The sequence below is a fragment of the Ylistrum balloti genome, unplaced genomic scaffold, assembly GCF_031769215.1.
Source record: "Ylistrum balloti isolate Yb309-2 unplaced genomic scaffold, AGI_CSIRO_Ybal_v1 Utg371114, whole genome shotgun sequence".
In the NCBI taxonomy this organism is placed as follows: domain Eukaryota; kingdom Metazoa; phylum Mollusca; class Bivalvia; order Pectinida; family Pectinidae; genus Ylistrum; species Ylistrum balloti.
In genome coordinates this window covers 857,949-880,881 of record NW_026782612.1, presented here as the reverse complement: position 1 = coordinate 880,881, position 22,933 = coordinate 857,949, and the positions used below count along the sequence as shown (strand labels likewise).

Sequence of the window (22,933 nt, the reverse complement as noted above, 5' to 3'; positions counted from 1 at the left end):
TTAAGCCCTACTGTGGCGTATGTAGTAATATGATACATGATCATGCAACTATCAAGCTTTACCATGGATAATACAGAATAAAAGGATGACATTCCTGATATGGGTGATAACACTCTCCTAGTTATACGATACTCATCCTATTTCGTAGTTAAATCAGAGGATATTTTACATATGAAAGGTCTTAATTCATCGTTATACCAGTTAATATATGAATAATGTGATATTTCTATAGTAGTAAAATTATATAGTAGAGAGACATCTGTATTATATCATTCAACCTATTGTGATGCTGACTGTTCTGCTCTCAATGTACATATTTCCGGTATAGTTGTTCTTCGCCTCGCAGACATAATCCCCAGATTGGTCAATCCTGATGTTAGTCAGCTGTAACAATGCTGCGGTACTGATTTGTCTTCCCTTAACACGCCATATATAGGTAGGGGGAGGGTTACCCTCGGCAGCACAGTTCAAGGTCAGTGAGGTGCCTTTGAAATGGACGGCTGGGTTGGTAGGTGGTGTAATGATAGGTTGTCTGACTTTGTCTGATGAAAACAACACAAATATCGTCTTTTTTAACTTAGGCTTCCTCATAAACAACATGATAACGATATATCAATCAGGTGCTTCACAGCAATGATACTTTGGTATTCTGTCTTAAATACACAATTATATTACTTTTGTCATCATGATTAAGGAAATGATAGAATTGAAAGATAAACAAACAATATCATGGAACAACAAAAATACAATTGACGAAATAACCAAAGTAAAGAAACATCACTAATGAAATGGAGCATAATAAAAAATGGAACGGAACGCAATTTGATAAAATATCAAAGAAAATTGTCTAACGATAAATACAATAAACTACAAATAATAAGAACATAGCGGCATGATGACAATGAAAGGAATAGATATTCAAATAACATTAATGATTAACAGTAAAATTATAAAACAACTTAAGTACCCTTAAGATGGACTTACAGTACAGGTTGATGGGATCAGTTTGTTTATAGTAGGTAGTGTCTGTAGGATTGGTGATGGTTTCCTGTTGTAGGGTACACCTGACGATGACACCGTTGTCACTGTTGGTCATCGGTAAAGAGATGACACTACTGCCGGTGAAGGTACAGTCGGTACTGGCGGACGTCTGTGTGGTCGAGTCTACAGTGGTACCAACGGAGTCTGATATACCATTGTACTTGGTCCATACAAATGTCCCAGCAGGTCGACCAACATTACTGGTACAGGTAAACTGGACCGTTTGTCCCTCAGCAATGTTAGACGCTGGAACCATTTCTACTTCACCGAAGGACGTAACTTTAGGTGTCGCTGTGAATAAACTGTTGATGTATTAACCTAGCTCCTCTTACTGCAATAGTTTTTTTTCTGTCAGTGTTGTTTGTGCATCATCATCATCTTTTGTCTATAAAATTACTAAAGAGGATTATCTATAAATATCTACAGTGGATTGGACCGTGTATGTTTAACAACTTTTAAATGTATTTTCTACATATCATAAGTTTTGTTGATCAATCAAATTCATTTTAAATAACTCTAAAGCGCTGTCGACTGCCTATCGAATGCCTCCAACATGATACTGAAAAAACGGAGGGCTAGTGATGAAGAAGGGCAGACACCTTACCAACTCCGTCAGACACCTTAACAACTCCGTCAGACACCTTAACAACACAGCCAGACACCTTAACAACACAGTCAGACACCTTAACAACTCAGTCAGACACCTTAACAACACAGTCATAAACCTTAACAACTGAGCCAGACGCCTTAACAACACAGTCAGACACCTTAACAACTCCGTCAGACACCTTAACAACACAGTCAGACACCTTAACAACACCGTCAGACACCTTAACAACACAGTCAGACACCTTAACAACTCAGTCAGACACATTAACAACACAATCAGATACCTTAACAACTCAGCCAGACGCCTGAACAACACAGTCAGACACCTTAACCACACTGTCAGATACCTTAACAACTCATTCAGACACCTTAACAACACCGTTAGACACCTAAACAACTCCGTCAGACACCTTAACAACACAATCGGACACCTTAACAACACAATCAGACACCTTAACAACACAATCAGACACCTTAACAACACAGTCAGACACCTTAACAACACCATCAGACACCTTAACAACACAGTCAGACACCTTAACAACTCAGTCAGACACTTTAACTCCGTCAGACACCTTAACAACACAATCAGACACCTTAACAACTCAGCCAGACGCCTGAACAACACAGTCAGACACCTTAACCACACTGTCAGATACCTTAACAACTCATTCAGACACCTTAACAACACCGTTAGACACCTTAACAACTCCGTCAGACACCTTAACAACACAATCAGACACCTTAACAACACAATCAGACACCTTAACAACACAGTCAGACACCTTAACAACACAGTAAGACACCTTAACAACTCAGCCAGACGCCTCAACAAGTCAGTCAGACACCTTAACAACACAGTCATAAACCTTAACAACTCAGCCAGACGCCTTAACAACTATGCCATCAAAACAATGGTCGACCATGGAGTCTTCTGGTTCATAAACACGTCACCATCGCCCCAGTTATGTATGGTTTCTCCCTTTGATACAAATGTCAACTTGGACACAGTAAAAAGTTTTTTAATGAATGAAACTCTATCAAACAGGGTTTTTCGTCCTTCTGTAACTCAACGATATCATGACTTGAATTGAAAACCTGAGAAAATCTAAAGTCTACATTTCGACAGTAATATCAAAAATGCATACGGAGGGTGAGAGGGGAGAACACTTTCAATAAAAGCCATATAAATTGCTTTAATATTTACACAGGGTTGTTTACTTTGATATAATCTTCGGGAGCAGGAATAAATATATCGATGTTTTCTAGAAGCTAAATAGGCTTCACGTGATTCATGAAAATCAATCACAAAATTGCCAAGAGAAATGTTACCATGTCATAAAACACAAATATATGCGACTTTCTATTTTATCGATAAATAATGTTTTACCTTTGACTGTAAGACTGGTTATACTGGTTGGATCAACTTGTCCAATATTATTTAGTCCAAAAGCAGCACATTGGTATTTCCTCTCATCATCACAAACAACACTTGTAAACTTTATCTTAGCTGTTAGTGATGAACCTGTTGGATTTGTTAGCACTACTCGTCCAAACACAGACGGGTTAGTTAAATTGGCTAATACTGCTTCATTCTGATTTGTTCCTGGTGGATAAAACAATGCTAATTGTTGATATGTTCCAGAATCTTTTGATATCTCCCTTTTCCAAACTATTGTAAACACTGTATCATCATCAGATAGATCATATGTACATACAAGTTCCACTTCATTGTTTCCTAAAAGTCCCACGGGGTTTGTTGTCGTTGATATGGTAATATCACCATATACCCCTGAAATAAATGAGTAGTTGATAGGTTATAGAACAAGTTATTTTCTAAATGTGCCGCAAATGAACACTGACATACCTTTATTTCACGAATATTGTACAGTTCGGGCATTTGTACCTTTCAAATATTCTGTACAGGTTAGAAATTCTGTAACATTAAATCATTCTGTACAGGTAAGTCATTCTGCTACGTTAAATCAGTCTGTACAGGTAAGACATGATGTAATATTAAATAATTATCAACAGGTAAGACATTATGTAACGTTAAGTCATTCTGTACAGGTAAGACATTTTTTTTGCCGATAAATCATTACGTACAGCTAAGACATGTAACATTAAATCAGTCTGTACAGGTAAGACATTATGTAAGGTTAAATCAGTCTGTACAGGTAAGACATTATGTAACGTTAAATCAGTCTGTACAGGTAAGACATTATGTGATATTAAATCATTATCTACAGGTAAGACATTATGTAACATTAAATCAGTCTGTACAGGTAAGACATTATGTAACGTTAAATCAGTCTGTACAGGTAAGACATTGTGTAACGTTAAATCAGTCTGTACAGGTAAGACATTAACGTTAAATGTCTGTACACATTGTTAAATGTCTGTACAGGTAAGACATAATGTAACGTTAAATTAGTCTGTACAGGTAAGACATTATGTAACGTTAAATTAGTCTGTACAGGTAAGACATTACGTAACGTTAAATCAGTCTGTACAGGTAAGACATTATGTAACGTTAAATCAGTCTGTACAGGTAAGACATTATGTAACGTTAAATCAGTCTATACGTTAAATCAGTCTGTACAGGTAAGACATTATGTAACGTTAAATTAGTCTGTACAGGTGAGACATTATGTAACGTTAAATCAGTCTGTACAGGTGAGACATTATGTAACGTTAAATCAGTCTGTACAGGTGAGACATTATGTAACGTTAAATCAGTCTGTACAGGTGAGACATTATGTAACGTTAAATCAGTCTGTACAGGTAAGACATTATGTAACATTAAATCAGTCTGTACAGGTAAGACATTATGTAACGTTAAATCAGTCTGTACAGGTAAGACATTATGTAACGTTAAATCAGTCTGTACAGGTAAGACATTATGTAACATTAAATCTGTCTGTACAGGTAAGACATTATGTAACGTTAAATCAGTCTGTACAGGTTAGACATTATGTACATTAAATCAGTCTGTGTAACGTTAAAAATCAGTCTGTACAGGTACAGAAGACATTATGTAACGTTAAATCAGTCTGTACAGGTAAGACATTATGTAACGTTAAATCAGTCTGTACAGGTAAGACATAAGACATTATGTAACATTAAATCTGTCTGTACAGGTAAGACATTATGTAACGTTAAATCAGTCTGTACAGGTAAGACATTTTGTAACGTAACGTTAAATCAGTCTGTACAGGTAAGACATTATGTAACGTTAAATCAGTCTGTACAGGTAAGACATTATGTAACGTTAAATCAGTCTGTACAGGTAAGACATTGTGTAACGTTAAATCAGTCTGTACAGGTAAGACATTATGTAACGTTAAATCAGTCTGTACAGGTAAGACATTATGTAACGTTAAATCAGTCTGTACAGGTAAGACATTATGTAATGTTAAATCAGTCTGTACAGGTAAGACATTATGTAACGTTAAATCAGTCTGTACAGGTAAGACATTATGTAACGTTAAATCAGTCTGTACAGGTAAGACATTATGTAACGTTAAATCAGTCTGTACAGGTAAGACATTATGTAACGTTAAATCAGTCTGTACAGGTAAGACATTATGTAACGTTAAATCAGTCTGTACAGGTAAGACATTGTGTAACGTTAAATCAGTCTGTACAGGTAAGACATTATGTAACGTTAAATCAGTCTGTACAGGTAAGACATTATGTGATATTAAATCATTATCTACAGGTAAGACATTATGTAACGTTAAATCAGTCTGTACAGGTAAGACATTATGTAACGTTAAATCAGTCTGTACAGGTAAGACATTATGTAACGTTAAATCAGTCTGTACAGGTAAGACATTATGTGAATTAAATCATTAAATAAGACATTATGTAACTTAAATCAGTCTGTACAGGTAAGACATTATGTAACGTTAAATCAGTCTGTACAGGTAAGACATTATGTAACGTTAAATCAGTCTGTACAGGTAAGACATTATGTAACGTTAAATCAGTCTGTACAGGTAAGACATTATGTAACGTTAAATCAGTCTGTACAGGTAAGACATTATGTAACGTTAAATCAGTCTGTACAGGTAAGACATTATGTAACGTTAAATCAGTCTGTACAGGTAAGACATTATGTAACGTTAAATCAGTCTGTACAGGTAAGACATTATGTAACGTTAAATCAGTCTGTACAGGTAAGACATTATGTAACGTTAAATCAGTCTGTACAGGTAAGACATTATGTAACGTTAAATCAGTCTGTACAGATAAGACATTATGTAACGTTAAATCAGTCTGTACAGGTAAGACATTATGTAACGTTAAATCAGTCTGTACAGGTAAGACATTATGTAACGTTAAATCAGTCTGTACAGGTAAGACATTATGTAACGTTAAATCAGTCTGTACAGGTAAGACATTATGTAACGTTAAATCAGTCTGTACAGGTAAGACATTATGTAACGTTAAATCAGTCTGTACAGGTAAGACATTATGTAACGTTAAATCAGTCTGTACAGGTAAGACATTATGTAACGTTAAATCAGTCTGTACAGGTTAGACATTATGTAACGTTAAATCAGTCTGTACAGGTAAGACATTATGTGATATTAAATCATTATCTACAGGTAAGACATTATGTAACGTTAAATCAGTCTGTACAGGTAAGACATTATGTAACGTTAAATCAGTCTGTACAGGTAAGACATTATGTAACGTTAAATCAGTCTGTACAGGTAAGACATTATGTAACGTTAAATCAGTCTGTACAGGTAAGACATTATGTAACGTTAAATCAGTCTGTACAGGTAAGACATTATGTAACGTTAAATCAGTCTGTACAGGTAAGACATTATGTAACGTTAAATCAGTCTATACAGGTAAGACATTATGTAACGTTAAATCAGTCTGTACAGGTGAGACATTATGTAACGTTAAATCAGTCTGTACAGGTGAGACATTATGTAACGTTAAATCAGTCTGTACAGGTAAGACATTATGTAACGTTAAATCAGTCTGTACAGGTAAGACATTATGTAACGTTAAATCAGTCTGTACAGGTAAGACATTATGTAACGTTAAATCAGTCTGTACAGGTGAGACATTATGTAACGTTAAATCAGTCTGTACAGGTGAGACATTATGTAACGTTAAATCAGTCTGTACAGGTAAGACATTGTGTAACGTTAAATCAGTCTATACAGGTAAGACATTTTGTAACGTTAAATCAGTCTGTACAGGTCTGTACAGGTAAGACATTGTGTAACGTTAAATCAGTCTATACAGGTAAGACATTATGTAACGTTAAATCAGTCTGTACAGGTAAGACATAATGTAACGTTAAATTAGTCTGTACAGGTAAGACATTATGTAACGTTAAATTAGTCTGTACAGGTAAGACATTATGTAACGTTAAATCAGTCTGTACAGGTGAGACATTATGTAACGTTAAGACATTATGTAACGTTAAATCAGTCTGTACAGGTAAGACATTGTGTAACGTGAAATCAGTCTGTACAGGTAAGACATTATGTAACGTTAAATGAGTCTGTACAGGTAAGACATAATGTAACGTTAAATCAGTCTGTACAGGTAAGACATTATGTAACGTTAAATCAGTCTGTACAGGTAAGACACTATGTAACGTTAAATCAGTCTGTACAGGTAAGACATTATGTAACGTTAAATCAGTCTGTACAGGTAAGACATTGTGTAACGTTAAATCAGTCTGTACAGGTAAGACATTATGTAACGTGAAATCAGTCTGTACAGGTAAGACATTATGTAACGTTAAATCAGTCTGTACAGGTAAGACATTGTGTAACGTGAAATCAGTCTGTACAGGTAAGACATCCTTTGCCGATAAATCATTATGTACTGGTTAGACATTCTGTACCGTTAAATCATTCGGTACAAGTAGAACATTTTGTACATTAAGGTGTTGGTCGATATAGATATATAAAATAGTCATCCATACAGGATCACATCGATTGGAAAATAAAAATGTGATACCTAGTTTAATTATCATACTGTGTAAATCATACGTGTTCATGGAGTTTTATCTTCGTTTTCATCGTGGATACTTATAATATATCCACGACTGGCGACGGATTTCGACATAATGGTTTCTTATTGCTTTTTCTGAACAAGTACTTGTTGGATCTGTATCTTTATTTTCAAGACTGATCCTAGAAGGCTACATGACCCAAAGTAACTTTACCATTTCATTTTGTGAGGTTATACTGGAGAGATCTGTCTCAAATCACATAAATAGGGGTCCCTTCGCCCCTAATTAGGCATATCTTTATTTTCAAGACTGATCCTAGAAGGCTACATGACCCAAAGAAACTTTACCATTTCATTTTCTGATGTTATACTGGAGAGATCTGTCTCAAATCACATACGTAGGGGACCCTTTGCCTCTAACTATGCATAGCTTTATTTTCCACACTGGTTCGAAAAGGCAACATGGCCAAAAATTACTTTACCATTTCATTTTGTGAGGTTATACTGGAGAGATCTGTCTCAAATTTCATTTGTACGGACTCATTGGCCCCTAGGTGTAAATTATCGTAACCAGACATGTCGTGTTAAACATTATAAATGGTATATTTACACTGTACAGTTTTACGATTCGGCTACTGACACCGATATCGTGTTTATTTGATCGAATGGCATGTATTCCTTACAATGAAATATGAACACGAATGGGGAAATATATTTGGTTATTACTCACAAAACCAGCTTGTGTGATGATTTTACTTCATTATTAAGAATGATCTCGAGATCATTTAGAGAATGCTATATAGGTCAGTAAGGTAGTACGTAATACAATTTCCGCTACAAACACTCAATAAGTTATACCAACCAAATGTATTCTCGTGCGCAGTCTATAACAACATGTGATTTTTTTAGATATAATCTGGATTCAGAAATGTATATGAAACGCAAATATTACTTAGAGTCTATGTACCTACCCGAGTAAAGGAAACACGCCCACAGAAACCACACAACCGCCATTCTGTAGTGAAGTACTTAAAGCCGGAACAAAATTAAATGCATGTCTTTTTTTACATTCAGTACGTGATCAAGATATGTGCACTTGCACTAAGGACAGATAACTCTATACTGACAACAGATCCATAAACAAATAGACAGCATTGTAGAGAATATACGAGTAAGACTTCAACACAATACAGAAATTTGGATTCATTGAGGCAATTATATGTAGCGTAGGTAATAGGTTACCGTTAAAGAATACTAGTGTTAAATACTTGCTGGTAAAATATGCATAAACATTAAAATAGAACATTTCATACTTACAGGACGGCATAAAAGTGACAGTAACACGGCAGAAAATAACCCGAACGCATGCATACTTTTATTTCGGATTCCCGCTTGTATGTATCATAATTTTACCAGTGACAACCGCAGGTAAAAATAGTTTTACATAAGGTTGCACATTGGTAAAATTAGGATACATACTTTCACTTTATCTTTCCTAAAAATAATATTTTTTTCAGCCTTTCTTTTGCCCATTTTCCCATCGCGTTAATGATTTATCATAAAGATATGGTTTGTTTAATTATACGTCCTTAGTTTTTTTATAGGTCAAAGAGTGGAATAACTTTACCAACAAGACACAGAGGTACTTAATTATTTTTCTTCAAAGTTTTCCAGTCGTTAAAGTAAGGGAAGTTATCATGATAAAAGTGTTGATTATGATTTCATCAATAAAAAGTGCCAAAGCTCTTCAATTGTAATCTAAAGGTGGTAAATAGATCCATTTGTATGTGACACGGTTTAGGAATAACACAATGTTGAAGTCTTTGTGAACTGTTATTTCGAAAATGTCTTTTCCATTTGAGAAGCAGATCTATCTTTCCTCCTCAAACATTTACATGATTCTGTGAAGCAAATTGCCTTCATGATTCAGACTGACATTATCCTACCTTCCCATTGCCCGTATTCGACATCCTGTATCTTCATTAAAAGTCTACAAAAATATAGCTGTGTTGATACAGAAAGACTTTCTCTGGTAAAATATGACGTTATTTGGGGATTGACAATAATGAGATACATATTCTTTAACATGGATGTACTTACCTGAGTATAAGCAACATGTAGAAAAAAAAATAAAACAACTGCCAGGATTTAGTTGGGCGTTTAAGTTAATAGGCATCTGTTGCTACGCACTATCAAAGATGGCCGTCTTAGCGACGCCATAAACTCTGGGCCACTTGAGGTGTATTTCAGTTGTGAAAGGGCCGAAAATAGATAAAGACTATACTTTATGGTAGATATGAGTGTAACCTGAACAAAGCACGAACATAAACCAATGATATGTTTGTATGAATTGACAATGACAATATGATACTTAATTAATTTGGTTAAAAACTCATTACAAATTGCTGCCTGTTGCAGTTTATATTTTAAAATCTATTGATATCAGCAAAGGATTCTTCATCCTTTGTTATCTGATAATGCGTTGTCTGTCAACAACATTCTGTCTGTCAACAACATTCTCTATGTCACATTGTCAGTATACATTGTTCTCTGGTACTAAACTGTCTGTCAACACCGTTCTCTGATATCACAATGTCTGTAAACACCGTTCTCTGATATCACACTGTCTGTAAACACCGTTCTCTGATATCACACTGTCTGTCAACACCGTTCTCTAATATCACACTGTCTGTCAACACCGTTCTCTGATATCACACTGTCTGTAAACACCGTTCTCTGATATCACACTGTCTGTAAACACCGTTCTCTGATATCACACTGTCTGTAAACACCGTTCTCTTCTCTGATATCACACTGTCTGTCTGATATCACACTGTCTGTAAACACCGTTCATAACACTGTCTGTAAACACAGTTCTCTGATATCACACTGTCTGTAAACACCGTTCTCTGATATCACACTGTCTGTCAACACCGTTCTCTGATATCACACTGTCTGTAAACACCGTTCTCTGATATCACACTGTCTGTAAACACCGTTCTCTGATATCACACTGTCTGTAAACACCGTTCTCTGATATCACACTGTCTGTAAACACCGTTCTCTGATATCACACTGTCTGTAAACACCGTTCTCTGATATCACACTGTCTGTAAACACCGTTCTCTGATATCACACTGTCTGTAAACACCGTTCTCTGATATCACACTGTCTGTAAACACCGTTCTCTGATATCACACTGTCTGTAAACACCGTTCTCTGATATCACACTGTCTGTAAACACCGTTCTCTGATATCACACTGTCTGTAAACACCGTTCTCTGATATCACACTGTCTGTAAACACCGTTCTCTGATATCACACTGTCTGTAAACACCGTTCTCTGATATCACACTGTCTGTAAACACCGTTCTCTGATATCACACTGTCTGTAAACACCGTTCTCTGATATCACACTGTCTGTAAACACCGTTCTCTGATATCACACTGTCTGTAAACACCGTTCTCTGATATCACACTGTCTGTAAACACCGTTCTCTGATATCACACTGTCTGTAAACACCGTTCTCTGATATCACACTGTCTGTTAACACCGTTCTCTGATATCACACTGTCTGTAAACACCGTTCTCTGATATCACACTGTCTGTAAACACCGTTCTCTGATATCACACTGTCTGTAAACACCGTTCTCTGATATCACACTGTCTGTAAACACCGTTCTCTGATATCACACTGTCTGTAAACACCGTTCTCTGATATCACACTGTCTGTAAACACCGTTCTCTGATATCACACTGTCTGTAAACACCGTTCTCTGATATCACACTGTCTGTAAACACCGTTCACACTGATATCACACTGTCTGTAAACACCGTTCTCTGATATCACACTGTCTGTAAACACCGTTCTCTGATATCACACTGTCTGTAAACACCGTTCTCTGATATCACACTGTCTGTAAACACCGTTCTCTGATATCACACTGTCTGTCAACACCGTTCTCTGATATCACACTGTCTGTAAACACCGTTCTCTGATATCACACTGTCTGTAAACACCGTTCTCTGATATCACACTGTCTGTAAACACCGTTCTCTGATATCACACTGTCTGTAAACACCTCTGATATCACACTGTTCTCTGATATCACACTGTCTGTAAACACCGTTCTCTGATATCACACTGTCTGTAAACACCGTTCTCTGATATCACACTGTCTGTCAACACCGTTCTCTGATATCACACTGTCTGTAAACACCGTTCTCTGATATCACACTGTCTGTAAACACAGTTCCCAGATATCACACTGTCTGTAAACACCGTTCTCAAATATCACATTGTCTGTAAACACCGTTCTCTGATATCACACTGTCTGTAAACACCGTTCTCTGATATCACACTGTCTGTCGACACAGTTCTCTGATATCACACTGTCTGTAAACACCGTTCTCTGATATCACACTGTCTGTAAACACCGTTCTCTGATATCACACTGTCTGTAAACACCGTTCTCTGATATCACACTGTCTGTAAACACCGTTCTCTGATATCACACTGTCTGTAAACACCGTTCTCTGATATCACACTGTCTGTAAACACCGTTCTCTGATATCACACTGTCTGTAAACACCGTTCTCTGATATCACACTGTCTGTAAACACCGTTCTCTGATATCACACTGTCTGTAAACACCGTTCTCTGATATCACACTGTCTGTAAACACCGTTCTCTGATATCACACTGTCTGTAAACACCGTTCTCTGATATCACACTGTCTGTAAACACCGTTCTCTGATATCACACTGTCTGTAAACACCGTTCTCTGATATCACACTGTCTGTAAACACCGTTCTCTGATATCACACTGTCTGTAAACACCGTTCTCTGATATCACACTGTCTGTAAACACCGTTCTCTGATATCACACTGTCTGTAAACACCGTTCTCTGATATCACACTGTCTGTAAACACCGTTCTCTGATATCACACTGTCTGTAAACACCGTTCTCTGATATCACACTGTCTGTAAACACCGTTCTCTGATATCACACTGTCTGTAAACACCGTTCTCTGATATCACACTGTCTGTAAACACCGTTCTCTGATATCACACTGTCTGTAAACACCGTTCTCTAATATCACACTGTCTGTAAACACCGTTCTCTGATATCACACTGTCTGTAAACACCGTTCTCTGATATCACACTGTCTGTAAACACCGTTCTCTGATATCACACTGTCTGTAAACACCGTTCTCTGATATCACACTGTCTGTCAACACCATCTCTGTATCACACTGTCTGTCAACATCGTTCTCTGATATCACACTGTCTGTAAACATCGTTCTCTAATATCACACTGTCTGTAAACACCGTTCTCTAATATCACACTGTCTGTAAACACCGTTCTCTGATATCACAATGTCTGTAAACACCGTTCTCTGATATCACACTGTCTGTAAACATCGTTCTCTGATATAACACTGTCTGTAAACATCGTTCTCTAATATCACACTGTCTGTAAACACTATTATTAGACACTAAGCTGTCCGTCAACCTCTCTCCCTGATACGCTGTTATTTGGTTTTTGAATTGAGAGTGTGGTTTCGTTCAATCATATGAATATGAAACATATATTTATCTTTCATTGCTGTTCTCTTGCTCGTAAGTAGAATTACCTTGTTCTATTGTTGTTTTATTAGTTAAATAGAAATCAGTAGACCTTGTTAAGCGAAATTTTGTGGCTCTTTTCCAGCATTTTTTCTGTTTATAAAGAAGGATGAATTGCCAGAAACTTGATCATCAAGTTATTTAGTAAAGTGTAATAGCTTAAGGTGGCTGAAAGTATCATCCTAATGTTTTCTGAAGTGGTAATTATAACTTTATCTAATAATATTTGAGTAATATTTTCTACAACTGCTTTCAAAAATTGTCTTTTATCCAATATCATTGTAGATACAGTTATCAAAAATGACGGTTCTATTTAAAAGCACGCTGTGTTTAGTAAACTTAAATGGATATGCTTTGCATGATAATACACGTGACATTCTTTTGAAATTATCAAATTCATTAATTATTAAATTCATTTAATAGTAATTAATAAAAAATGGGAAAATATTGGATTAATTGGGCTGGTGGTAGATTTTTTTTTTACATTTTCTATAGATGTGTCTTCATTTTTCATTCTCTCAGGTTTCCAAAAATTAGGACCTTAGCATCTTAAAAGAACGGAACAGTTGTATAATGCAGTTTAACTCACTGCATGGCTCTAGTGTATCGAACTCTAAATTTGTAAAAATGTTGATGTACAAATATTAATTAATTTACATAATGTACCGAATAAATCAATTGATGTTGATCCAAAGTCTCTTAGATTTTAATTACCAGTTGTAATTGTTTGCCCACTATCATTAAACGTGTTTATTGTCGATATCGTAATAAATACTCCATCTGATATTGTTTTATATTTCCTCAAAATAATGGTGCATCTTGATACATAGAAATTTCTGATACAGGATATCATTTAAAATGTAAATCCTAAAGGACGTTTCATGAAAACTATCAAATGAATTGTGCATTTCATATTTTTGAATTCCATAGAATATCATTCAATGTATCAATCTTTAATTAATCTGCTGTATCAAAAACAAATAAATGAATAAGATAAAAATAAACACTACCTGATCATGCTTCAGTTTAACAATCAGCCACATTGCCAATTTGTGTTATTGATACGGACCTCCCTCGTTTATATTGTATCCCGAAGTTTCAAAAGACTTCAAATAACGTGAGTTTAATTTGGTTGAATGTTAAACCAAACCCTTATTAATGCTTCCTCCTACCATTCTTTATCAAACAGACAAAATAATTTTTCTACTCTGTATATATCATTGACCTATTAATGATAAGGAACATCCCAATTCTGGGGTCAAACGAGTTTTCGTTTAAAGAAAAGATGAACCCCTGTATTACTAATTGATTGTAATATACGATTAATGTCCTTGAAACGGCCGAAACCGTGAAAAGAATCGAGTTTCGGATTGACAATGGCTCTGTCTTGTTCGGTAGTGCGATTTTCATCGAACATTTGGGACACCCGACTCTTATTTGTCTGGCCATTTTTTCCTTATCAAGCTAGATCACAAACACATTGCGATGTTCATCTATTTCACATTTAGATGCATTGACATCTTGCTTTTAGATAAAACGAAATATAGTTAATATCATTACATATACCAACCAGAATTGGAAATCATTGACACAAAAAACTTTTTTTACATCACCCACTTACCTTCAACTTTTCCTAGAGCGATACCCAGCTCTGTGATGCTGAGCGTGATGATTTTGATTTTTCTATATTCTATTTATCACGATCGTCACATGTCTTTTTCTGTCCCATCTTATGGTACATACATGTGTTTACAGATTGTAGTTGACAATACAAAGTATCAAGGCATGCAATTAATGAGGTAGTTGATGGTTGTAACAATGATCTCATTTGGAAATATTTTGTTGACTCAAGTAAAATTTAATTTGATTTGTTCGTCGATATTTGTATATCGTATTTTCTTTGTTCATATGTTTAAGTTGTTTTCGTTGATGTAGCATATGACGCTTACCCTTCCGGAACAATTGTTAATTTTAATGTCTATTTTTTTATATATTTTCTACTCTTTTAATCTATAATGAGCTTAAATTAAGACCGTGCTGATGTGTAGGTCTTTTCTGTGTGGATTATATATATGTATAATTATGTAAGTGTGTATTTAAAGATTTAACTAAATAGTAGGCACTCTAAGATATACCTTTTGATATCAGTTTTTTTATGTAGTAAGAACAGATTGATGATAATTAATATGACAAAAACAAATGACTATAGTCATTATGTTTTAATCTTCAAAAGGAATCTCTGAAGCTTTTGTTTTTTATTATATTCATTATCAGGACTCTCTGTTTAGATCCATGTCGTAGTGATTAAAATATAGACTCGCTTATCTCAGGCGGGGGAAAAGAAAATAAATTTAAAAAAAATAGGAAATAGGAGTATCTTTTGAGTCCTAGACATTTTGTTAAACTTATTTTATTGAAAATTACAAAATGTATTGAATTAAAGAGTGAGTTCTTAATTTCTATTTCAACATTTTGATCGCTTTTAATAAGTCGCCTCGTACTATCTGAATATCACTAGAAGGACAAAACAGCTATATTGTATAAAATATTCATATAGATATACTGTATATAATCTTCAATTTATGTAAACAGGTACCCTGTAATTGATTTACAATGCCGCCAGCGCGCGCGAAATAAGGTCGCGCTGTGAGGTCTGGAGTGAAAGTGAGTGAGCTGCGCATGTGTGGTTATTCACTTTCACCTTTCACTCCGCACCTGGCCGGGAGAGCCTCCACTTAATTCTTCCCCTGGTAAGTACCATGCAATGATTGGTTTTATATTCGGTGTTATTTTAGCTCCTTTTAATCGTTTGTACCTTATAACAATAAAGCTAAATTCTGTATGCTATATTGCAGGCCCCGATTCACTGTATTCAGCCCTGATTTAAAGTGTGGAGAACGGACCTGTTCTTTGTTATTTTCTTTGTGACAACAAGGGCTATATTTATAATGAAAGCTGTCTTCACTTACCTGTCTTTTGCATGATCCTAAGAATGTTGTACAATAACAATTACTTTCATCGGTTGCCTCCCCTTATCCAGTTTTATTCTGTGTACAAATTCGATGATAGAAATTGGTGCATGTCATATAGATATCATGACGTCATCATTTTGCCTTTCAGTAGTGAAAATGCACTCATTATTCACAATTAAGAAATTTGTGTTTTTAAAGTATGATTTGGATAATTCTGTCCATTTCTACTTGTTAAATCGTGTCCTTTTATGTTACGTGAAAGTTTATTATAATAACGATATAATAATAAGAAAAAGTTTGCTAATGCATTCGTCTTATCTTTATCATTTTTAGCGACTAATGTTTCGTTTCCACGCTTGATGTGCAGGTAAGAGATTCCGGATGTTGTTTTCGTTTTTGAGTTTGCATATCTCCAAAACTTCTTAGGGTTAGTTTTTACTGCCTGTGCGGTCTCGTGCTCCAAATTTCTTTTACATTTTCTTACCTAAGTTTTTACTTTATTTCTGGCCAATACATATTCATTGTAATTCTCGCCTTGTTTCGGGGTATCTCTGCCAGCTTCTATGCTTCCGTTTAATGGCCTGTACAGTTTGGCTATCTAGAGGATTCTGTCTTTTGTTTGCTTTGTGGATGCTTTTAGGTATATATCGATCAATGGCGGATTTCATTATCTAATGAAAGATTTCGTATTTTGATTTTGTGTCCGACGCTCGACTTATTGTTTCCTTCCAATCCTTCAATAGCTCTTTTCTAATTTGTTCATAGTCCCTTTGTTATAACTATACCTATTGTTTTGCTAAAGCAAAATGTTTTTGTACAGCTAAAATAAAAAAAAATATAGTACCGTGATCACTCTTCTCATTCCGCTTCGTATTTCAGTATTACTTATCATATTCTGTTCATTTGAAAATAGCATTTCTAGAATGCTGGGCTCGTTATTCGCTCTTTCTCTTGTTGGATTATTGATATGCTGAAACAGAAATTAGTCCTTCACTGCCTCTAGAAATTTATATACCAGACTATTTGATCCCCTAGACGGTATCCATTGATGCCAGTCTGTATTTTTCAAGTTGAAGTCTCCCATTATCAGAAAGTGTTTTTTTTTTATTTCCTCTACATTGGTATATCTTAGAGTGCCAAATTATTTTCACCTACGCTGTTAAGACTCCTGTAAAGGCATCCGATTGTTAAGACATTTCCTTTATCCTGATTAATTTTGATCCACAACTGCTCGTAAAACTTATTCTTAATTGTTATTTACGTTGCTCCAATATTTTGTGCCGTGTATATAATGATTCCTCTCAATCCACGGTCTTGTTTTATTTCCCCAGGAAAAACCTCGAAGCCTTCTATGCTCAACTTAGATTTGTTTATCCGGTACCTTGAATTTTGTTTTGTTTGTGAGTGTGTCAGCGTTTGTAAACATGCATCGGAGTTTATGTGTGCGTTTTATTATGCCCTTTTCACTGCCAGCCGTACCATCCTCCTGTTCCACGGCGTTCCCCGTACCCGTAGTATATATTCCCCTGTCTCATTTAATTCTCTTGATTTTACCTCTTATCTCCGGGCGGTTTCCTCTTCTCGTTCCTTTATGGTATGATCGTTACTGATCCGGATGATGCTGTATTTCTCATTGTTCTTAGGTACAGATATGTTTTTAATGAAAACTTTCTTTTTCTCGGTCGATGAAAAAGAAACTAAGATAGGCCTAGATTGGTTGATGGATTGATCGTACTTGCCAAGTCTAAATACTTTGGCGACATTGTCCTCATATTTCACTTTGTATGTCTCAAACTTTTCCTGTATTTCCTTCTCGTCTACAATTTTCCTTGCCCGCCCGTCGGTAACAGTTTGCTTCTTTACGCCGAATACAACGATGTTGGATTTCCTAGATTTTTTCTCATTCAGTTCTGAGATAGCATCTTGCTATGCATCTTTATCAGCAATATTGTGCTTGGTGTGCACAAATTTTCTACCCTCTTCTGTGAATTTGCTTACCTCTTTTCTAATTATTTCCTTAACATGTTCCTCGTTGCCCTTGCTCTGTATCAAATTCTCCGGGGATTTGATTCTGTCCTCGATGATCTCCATGATTTCGGCACATTTTTGTTCGATTTGGATGACTGTTTCGAGATTTTTCTCTACAGTAGCGAGACAGGGAGGACAAAACCATATAGAATCTGCTGATTTTGTTAATACGTCATGTTCATCTTCATCCTTGTTTACACATTTAATGCAGTATTGAAGACTACATCTGCGACACTTCATCGCTTTTGTGTTTGAGTCCGGTATAACTGCGCAAACCTTGCAGCAATCTCCATCCCACGGAAAAGAGAACGGCTTCCGGTGACCGTTTTAGCCCCAGTTCTACTTGAGGATCTTGTCGCGCGGACCGCTGTATCATTATCATGTTGTTTATTTACGTCGCCATGCTTTCCGGCCGGTTCCGGCATGCTGATGTTCAGCGTATTTTAACCGTTTCCTGTTTTCACATCTTTTGAAATTTTAACTGTGAGTCGGTAGTGCCTTTAGCACTTCTCTACTAAACTAAACTACAATCTGTCCTTGTTTACGATGTAAATTGGTAATGTTGGACTCATCGCCTAGCGGAGCTCGGGACAATCACGTCCGTTCCATCCATTGACTTACATGTGTGTAGATCTTTAGATAACTACTGAGTCCAGCTACAAATCGATGTGAACTATACACTTGTTTCATACTTCTAGAATTCATCAGTGATGTTGAGAACCTAACTCTTGAAACCTAGGAGGCGACTAAGGAAAATCAAATTGATTGAAAAGAACACCAAAACCTTGAGAAGGAGGTGCACTAGTTTCATAACCTAATAAAGTTCGTGATTTCGTAAATATGATTTCAGAAGAATGTGAAGTTCATGAATTTGTGCAACAATTCGCATAAGTTAAAAAGGGGAATGTGGAGTTTAGTACACCTCTGGGGAATTAAAGATTCTAATAGCATCATCTACCACTTGTACAATTAGACTGTCTTTTTAAAAGAAAACAAACCATTTATGTTGAAACAAGAATTTCATAATTCCAAGCTTTGATTGTGTTATACGCAGCAACAGTAGTTCATTACATTAATAGAGAGGACACCCACGGTCCCAATAAATTAGTCGGTAGAGTGTTTCGACTATCCCGGCTTGTGGCGGTTTGTGTTTCTCACATGAACAATACGGCAAAATGATAATAATCTTTGCGATAATTGGTATCATAGTATCGTGTTTTAAATCGTGTTATAACACGCTCTGAACAAATTACTTACCCAATATATCACGTTTTGAGTAACATTATCAAAAGACAAAGACCAAAGGTATATATCAGAATATTCTAACATACTCTTCCTTTGATAGACACCAAGCAAATTGTTCAGCACCTGGTTAACTTTTCAACTAAAAACATCTCAAGGTGAGTGGTTTATGACGAATAAAAAACCTGATGACGGTTGTGTGACGTCATTGCGTGTAATTGTCATCCATCCCTTACGTCATACATTTTCCATTTTAAAAATAGTCATTAATGAAGTGTCAAAGCAGACTTAATTTTGCTTCTTTTTTATTTGGATATTTTTTTCTAAATTAACTTTCTTGTCGTCGTAAACATAGATAAGTATAAATACGTCTTAGTATGAATTATTGGTGATATTTAACAAACGAGAATAGATGTTGTATTTGTGATACATTGTTGCTATAGCGTTGACGTTAAGAGATTTTAAACAATAACTTATGCAGTCTAAAGTAAACAGAATTAGTGCCGTTGAGTTAAGAATTGTTGAATGAATGGCGGATACGATTGTCATAGGATATCCTTGCTTCCCTTTTGTAGGTGCCGCCCAGGAAGTAAACAGTGAGCCGGGTCCTGTAAATTGTACCTGTAAATGTCCAGAAGTCGTAACCGTCCCGGCACCGATGGTAATATGTGACTTCTTGTTCATGTAGAAATGTTTAACTTAATCGAAGCTTTTCCTTAGATGTGTAGCTTCACGAAAGTATGCTGTTGTGGTATGTACTACATTTTTAAAAATATTTCTTACGACAATTTCTAAAACAGTTTGTATAAACTGATTTGATTTTTCTTGTTTGCCGGTACGCAAAATCAGTACCTGGTAAAACATAAACAGTTCAAATAACATATTTTTTTTGTCCTCGCTCTGCTATCAAATACTCACAGCTTGTGTTATGTATACCAACACCAAAGACAGATATATAAAAAACATCACGTGACCTAATACATACTACGTCACACAGGCCTGTCAATCAGTTAGCCACCGATACCAGGGGTTACTGTACAGGTACCCCTGGTATAGGTGGCTACCAACCAAAGTATAAACAGTGAACTTGTATAACAGATACAAAGTTATAGTATTGATCTCAAAGGGGAGCGTGGATACAATTACTATAGAGGCTATTATAGGGATATACTTTTCTGATGGGCAAAAAGTATACCCGGATATTTTATGATGGTGAAATGTATCCGGGAACTTTTAGGACAGGTGATATAAATATTATATGACACCGGCATGTCACTTCTATTTTTTCATAAATAGTACTATCGGCTTCGAGTAAATTTATGTTAAATCCAGAATTAACAAAATACATTTAATTAACGGGCTGTTCTACTGTGTTTAATTACTACAGTTACTAATGTAAGTCGTGTGTACTATATAGTCGAAAACAATCATCATTGATGACCATCGATGATTTTTACACTAATATGATTTAATTGATACAACATGTGAAACTGGATGTTCAAATCAAGTTATTTATTTGTCTATTTTGTCGAACTCGTTGTTTGATATCCAAACTGTTGTTTAGAATATTGATAACTGGTATTGAGTATAACATGTATTCATCGTAAAATACCAGAAACAAGTACCTTGTGATGTCTTAGTACCACATTATTGTAGGCTTTTTATATATATATTCCAAGAAAATAACTATGTTGTATGCTGATTGGTGTCACGTAGAGAAGAATAAATATAGCTATTGTTGTTTATATATGTGTGTGTTAGATATCATATTAACATTATCATGTACCATTTCTTCAAACATGAGCTACTGCTTAGTATCCGATATAACTTACATTGTGTTTGGTGTCATCATATCTTGTTTAAATGAATAAATAATAGGTACGATTTATGGGTTGGATATCAAACGTATATCCGCCATTGTTAATATCGGAACAATAACATTCAATATTGATATGATATATAAAATTATTTTTTTCTTGTTATTTGACACCCAATATTACTATTTCATTTTTGATCCAAATATATTTTAATTGTTGCTGTCTAGTTTAGATACATTTAGCTATAGATTTTCTAGTTATTTATTTTATTCCTTTATAATTTGTGTTACGGAAGCAACTTTTTCCTTTTTCTTTTGACAAATAAATATTTTATCCTTTACTTTTCCATTTATATGTCTTTCCTTTCCTTTCCCCTGTTTGTTTACTCTTCTATGATCATCAACTCAATTCCATAGGCTCTCCTGGACAAGTGCATATGCACATACGCATGTCTTTTTCCCCTACATGCACCCAACCATAACGGTAATAATGTTGTAGTACACAGGTTGCATGTTTTACACGCGTACACACTGTAACCGCTCGACTATATCAGCAGTATTCAAGACGATTAAATAATTTTTGAATATGTCGAATTTCTTATAGCATTTAGGACAACATAGAATTCTGTTTCATCTCATTAACAGTTATTTTGAATATACTAACTTTGTTCTTATTCTCCAACTTTTATTATTGTTATGTAAGGACATACAGGAAACCCCGTGCCTGATGTATCCTCAGACGAATTGTTCATTTTCCACTTAAACATACGCAGTCTAAGAAATAAAAGTTGAGTAATCTTGAAAAAAATTAAAACTAATTTTAGGTAGTATTTATTGTATAAAACATAAAGAAAATACCAACATGGCGTCATAATCATAATTCATACACAAATCCAAGTAAGTGATCTCACGTTCTCAAATGAGAACAAGGTATACAAAAACAGAACCAACGGGCAAATTAACGAGCATCGAATACGTCCAACTTCATATCACACCGAGCAATAGAATATTTTTCAATGAGGTTGTCTAATATCACACTGTCTGTAAACACCGTTGTCTAATATCACACTGTCTGTAAACACCGTTCTCTGATATCACACTGTCTGTAAACACCGTTCTCTGATATCACACTGTCTGTAAACATCGTTCTCTGATATCACACTGTCTGTAAACACCGTTGTCTAATATCACACTGTCTGTAAACACCGTTGTCTAATATCACACTGTCTGTAAACACCGTTCTCTGATATCACACTGTCTGTAAACACCGTTCTCTGATATCACACTGTCAACACCATTCTCTGATATCACACTGTCTGTAAACACCGTTCGCTGATATCACACTGTAAACACCATTCTCTGATATCACACTGTCTGTCAACATCGTTCTCTGATATCACACTGTCTGTAAACATCGTTCTCTAATATCACACTGTCTGTAAACACCGTTCTCTAATATCACACTGTCTGTAAACACCGTTCTCTGTAAACACCGTGATCTAATATCACAATGTCTGTAAACACCGTTCTCTGATATCACACTGTCTGTAAACATCGTTCTCTGATATAACACTGTCTGTAAACATCGTTCTCTAATATCAC

The 22,933-nt window shown here is 35.5% G+C and overlaps 1 protein-coding gene across 1 annotated transcript; it reads right to left on the bottom strand.

The window, feature by feature from the left end:
* Positions 1–205: 205 nt before the first annotated feature.
* LOC132560792 (carcinoembryonic antigen-related cell adhesion molecule 5-like) lies at positions 206–16,255 on the bottom strand. Its single transcript, XM_060225468.1, has 4 exons — positions 16,243–16,255; positions 3,041–3,442; positions 985–1,332; positions 206–542 (listed from the first exon to the last, which is right to left on the bottom strand). The coding sequence occupies exons 1-4, from the start codon at positions 16,253–16,255 to the stop codon at positions 274–276; spliced, it is 1,032 nt and encodes a 343-aa protein (XP_060081451.1). The 3' UTR covers positions 206–273.
* Between the last annotated feature and the right edge of the window lie 6,678 nt (positions 16,256–22,933).

Excerpts from the sequence above, each read along its gene's own strand:
- LOC132560792 (XM_060225468.1), bottom strand. Across the intron at positions 1,333-3,040 it reads AACCAGTCTTACAGTCAAAG|CGACACCTAAAGTTACGTCC; the intron begins GTAAAACATTAT and ends GTTTATTCACAG. Across the intron at positions 543-984 it reads TGATCCCATCAACCTGTACT|ACAAAGTCAGACAACCTATC; the intron begins GTAAGTCCATCT and ends TGTTTTCATCAG.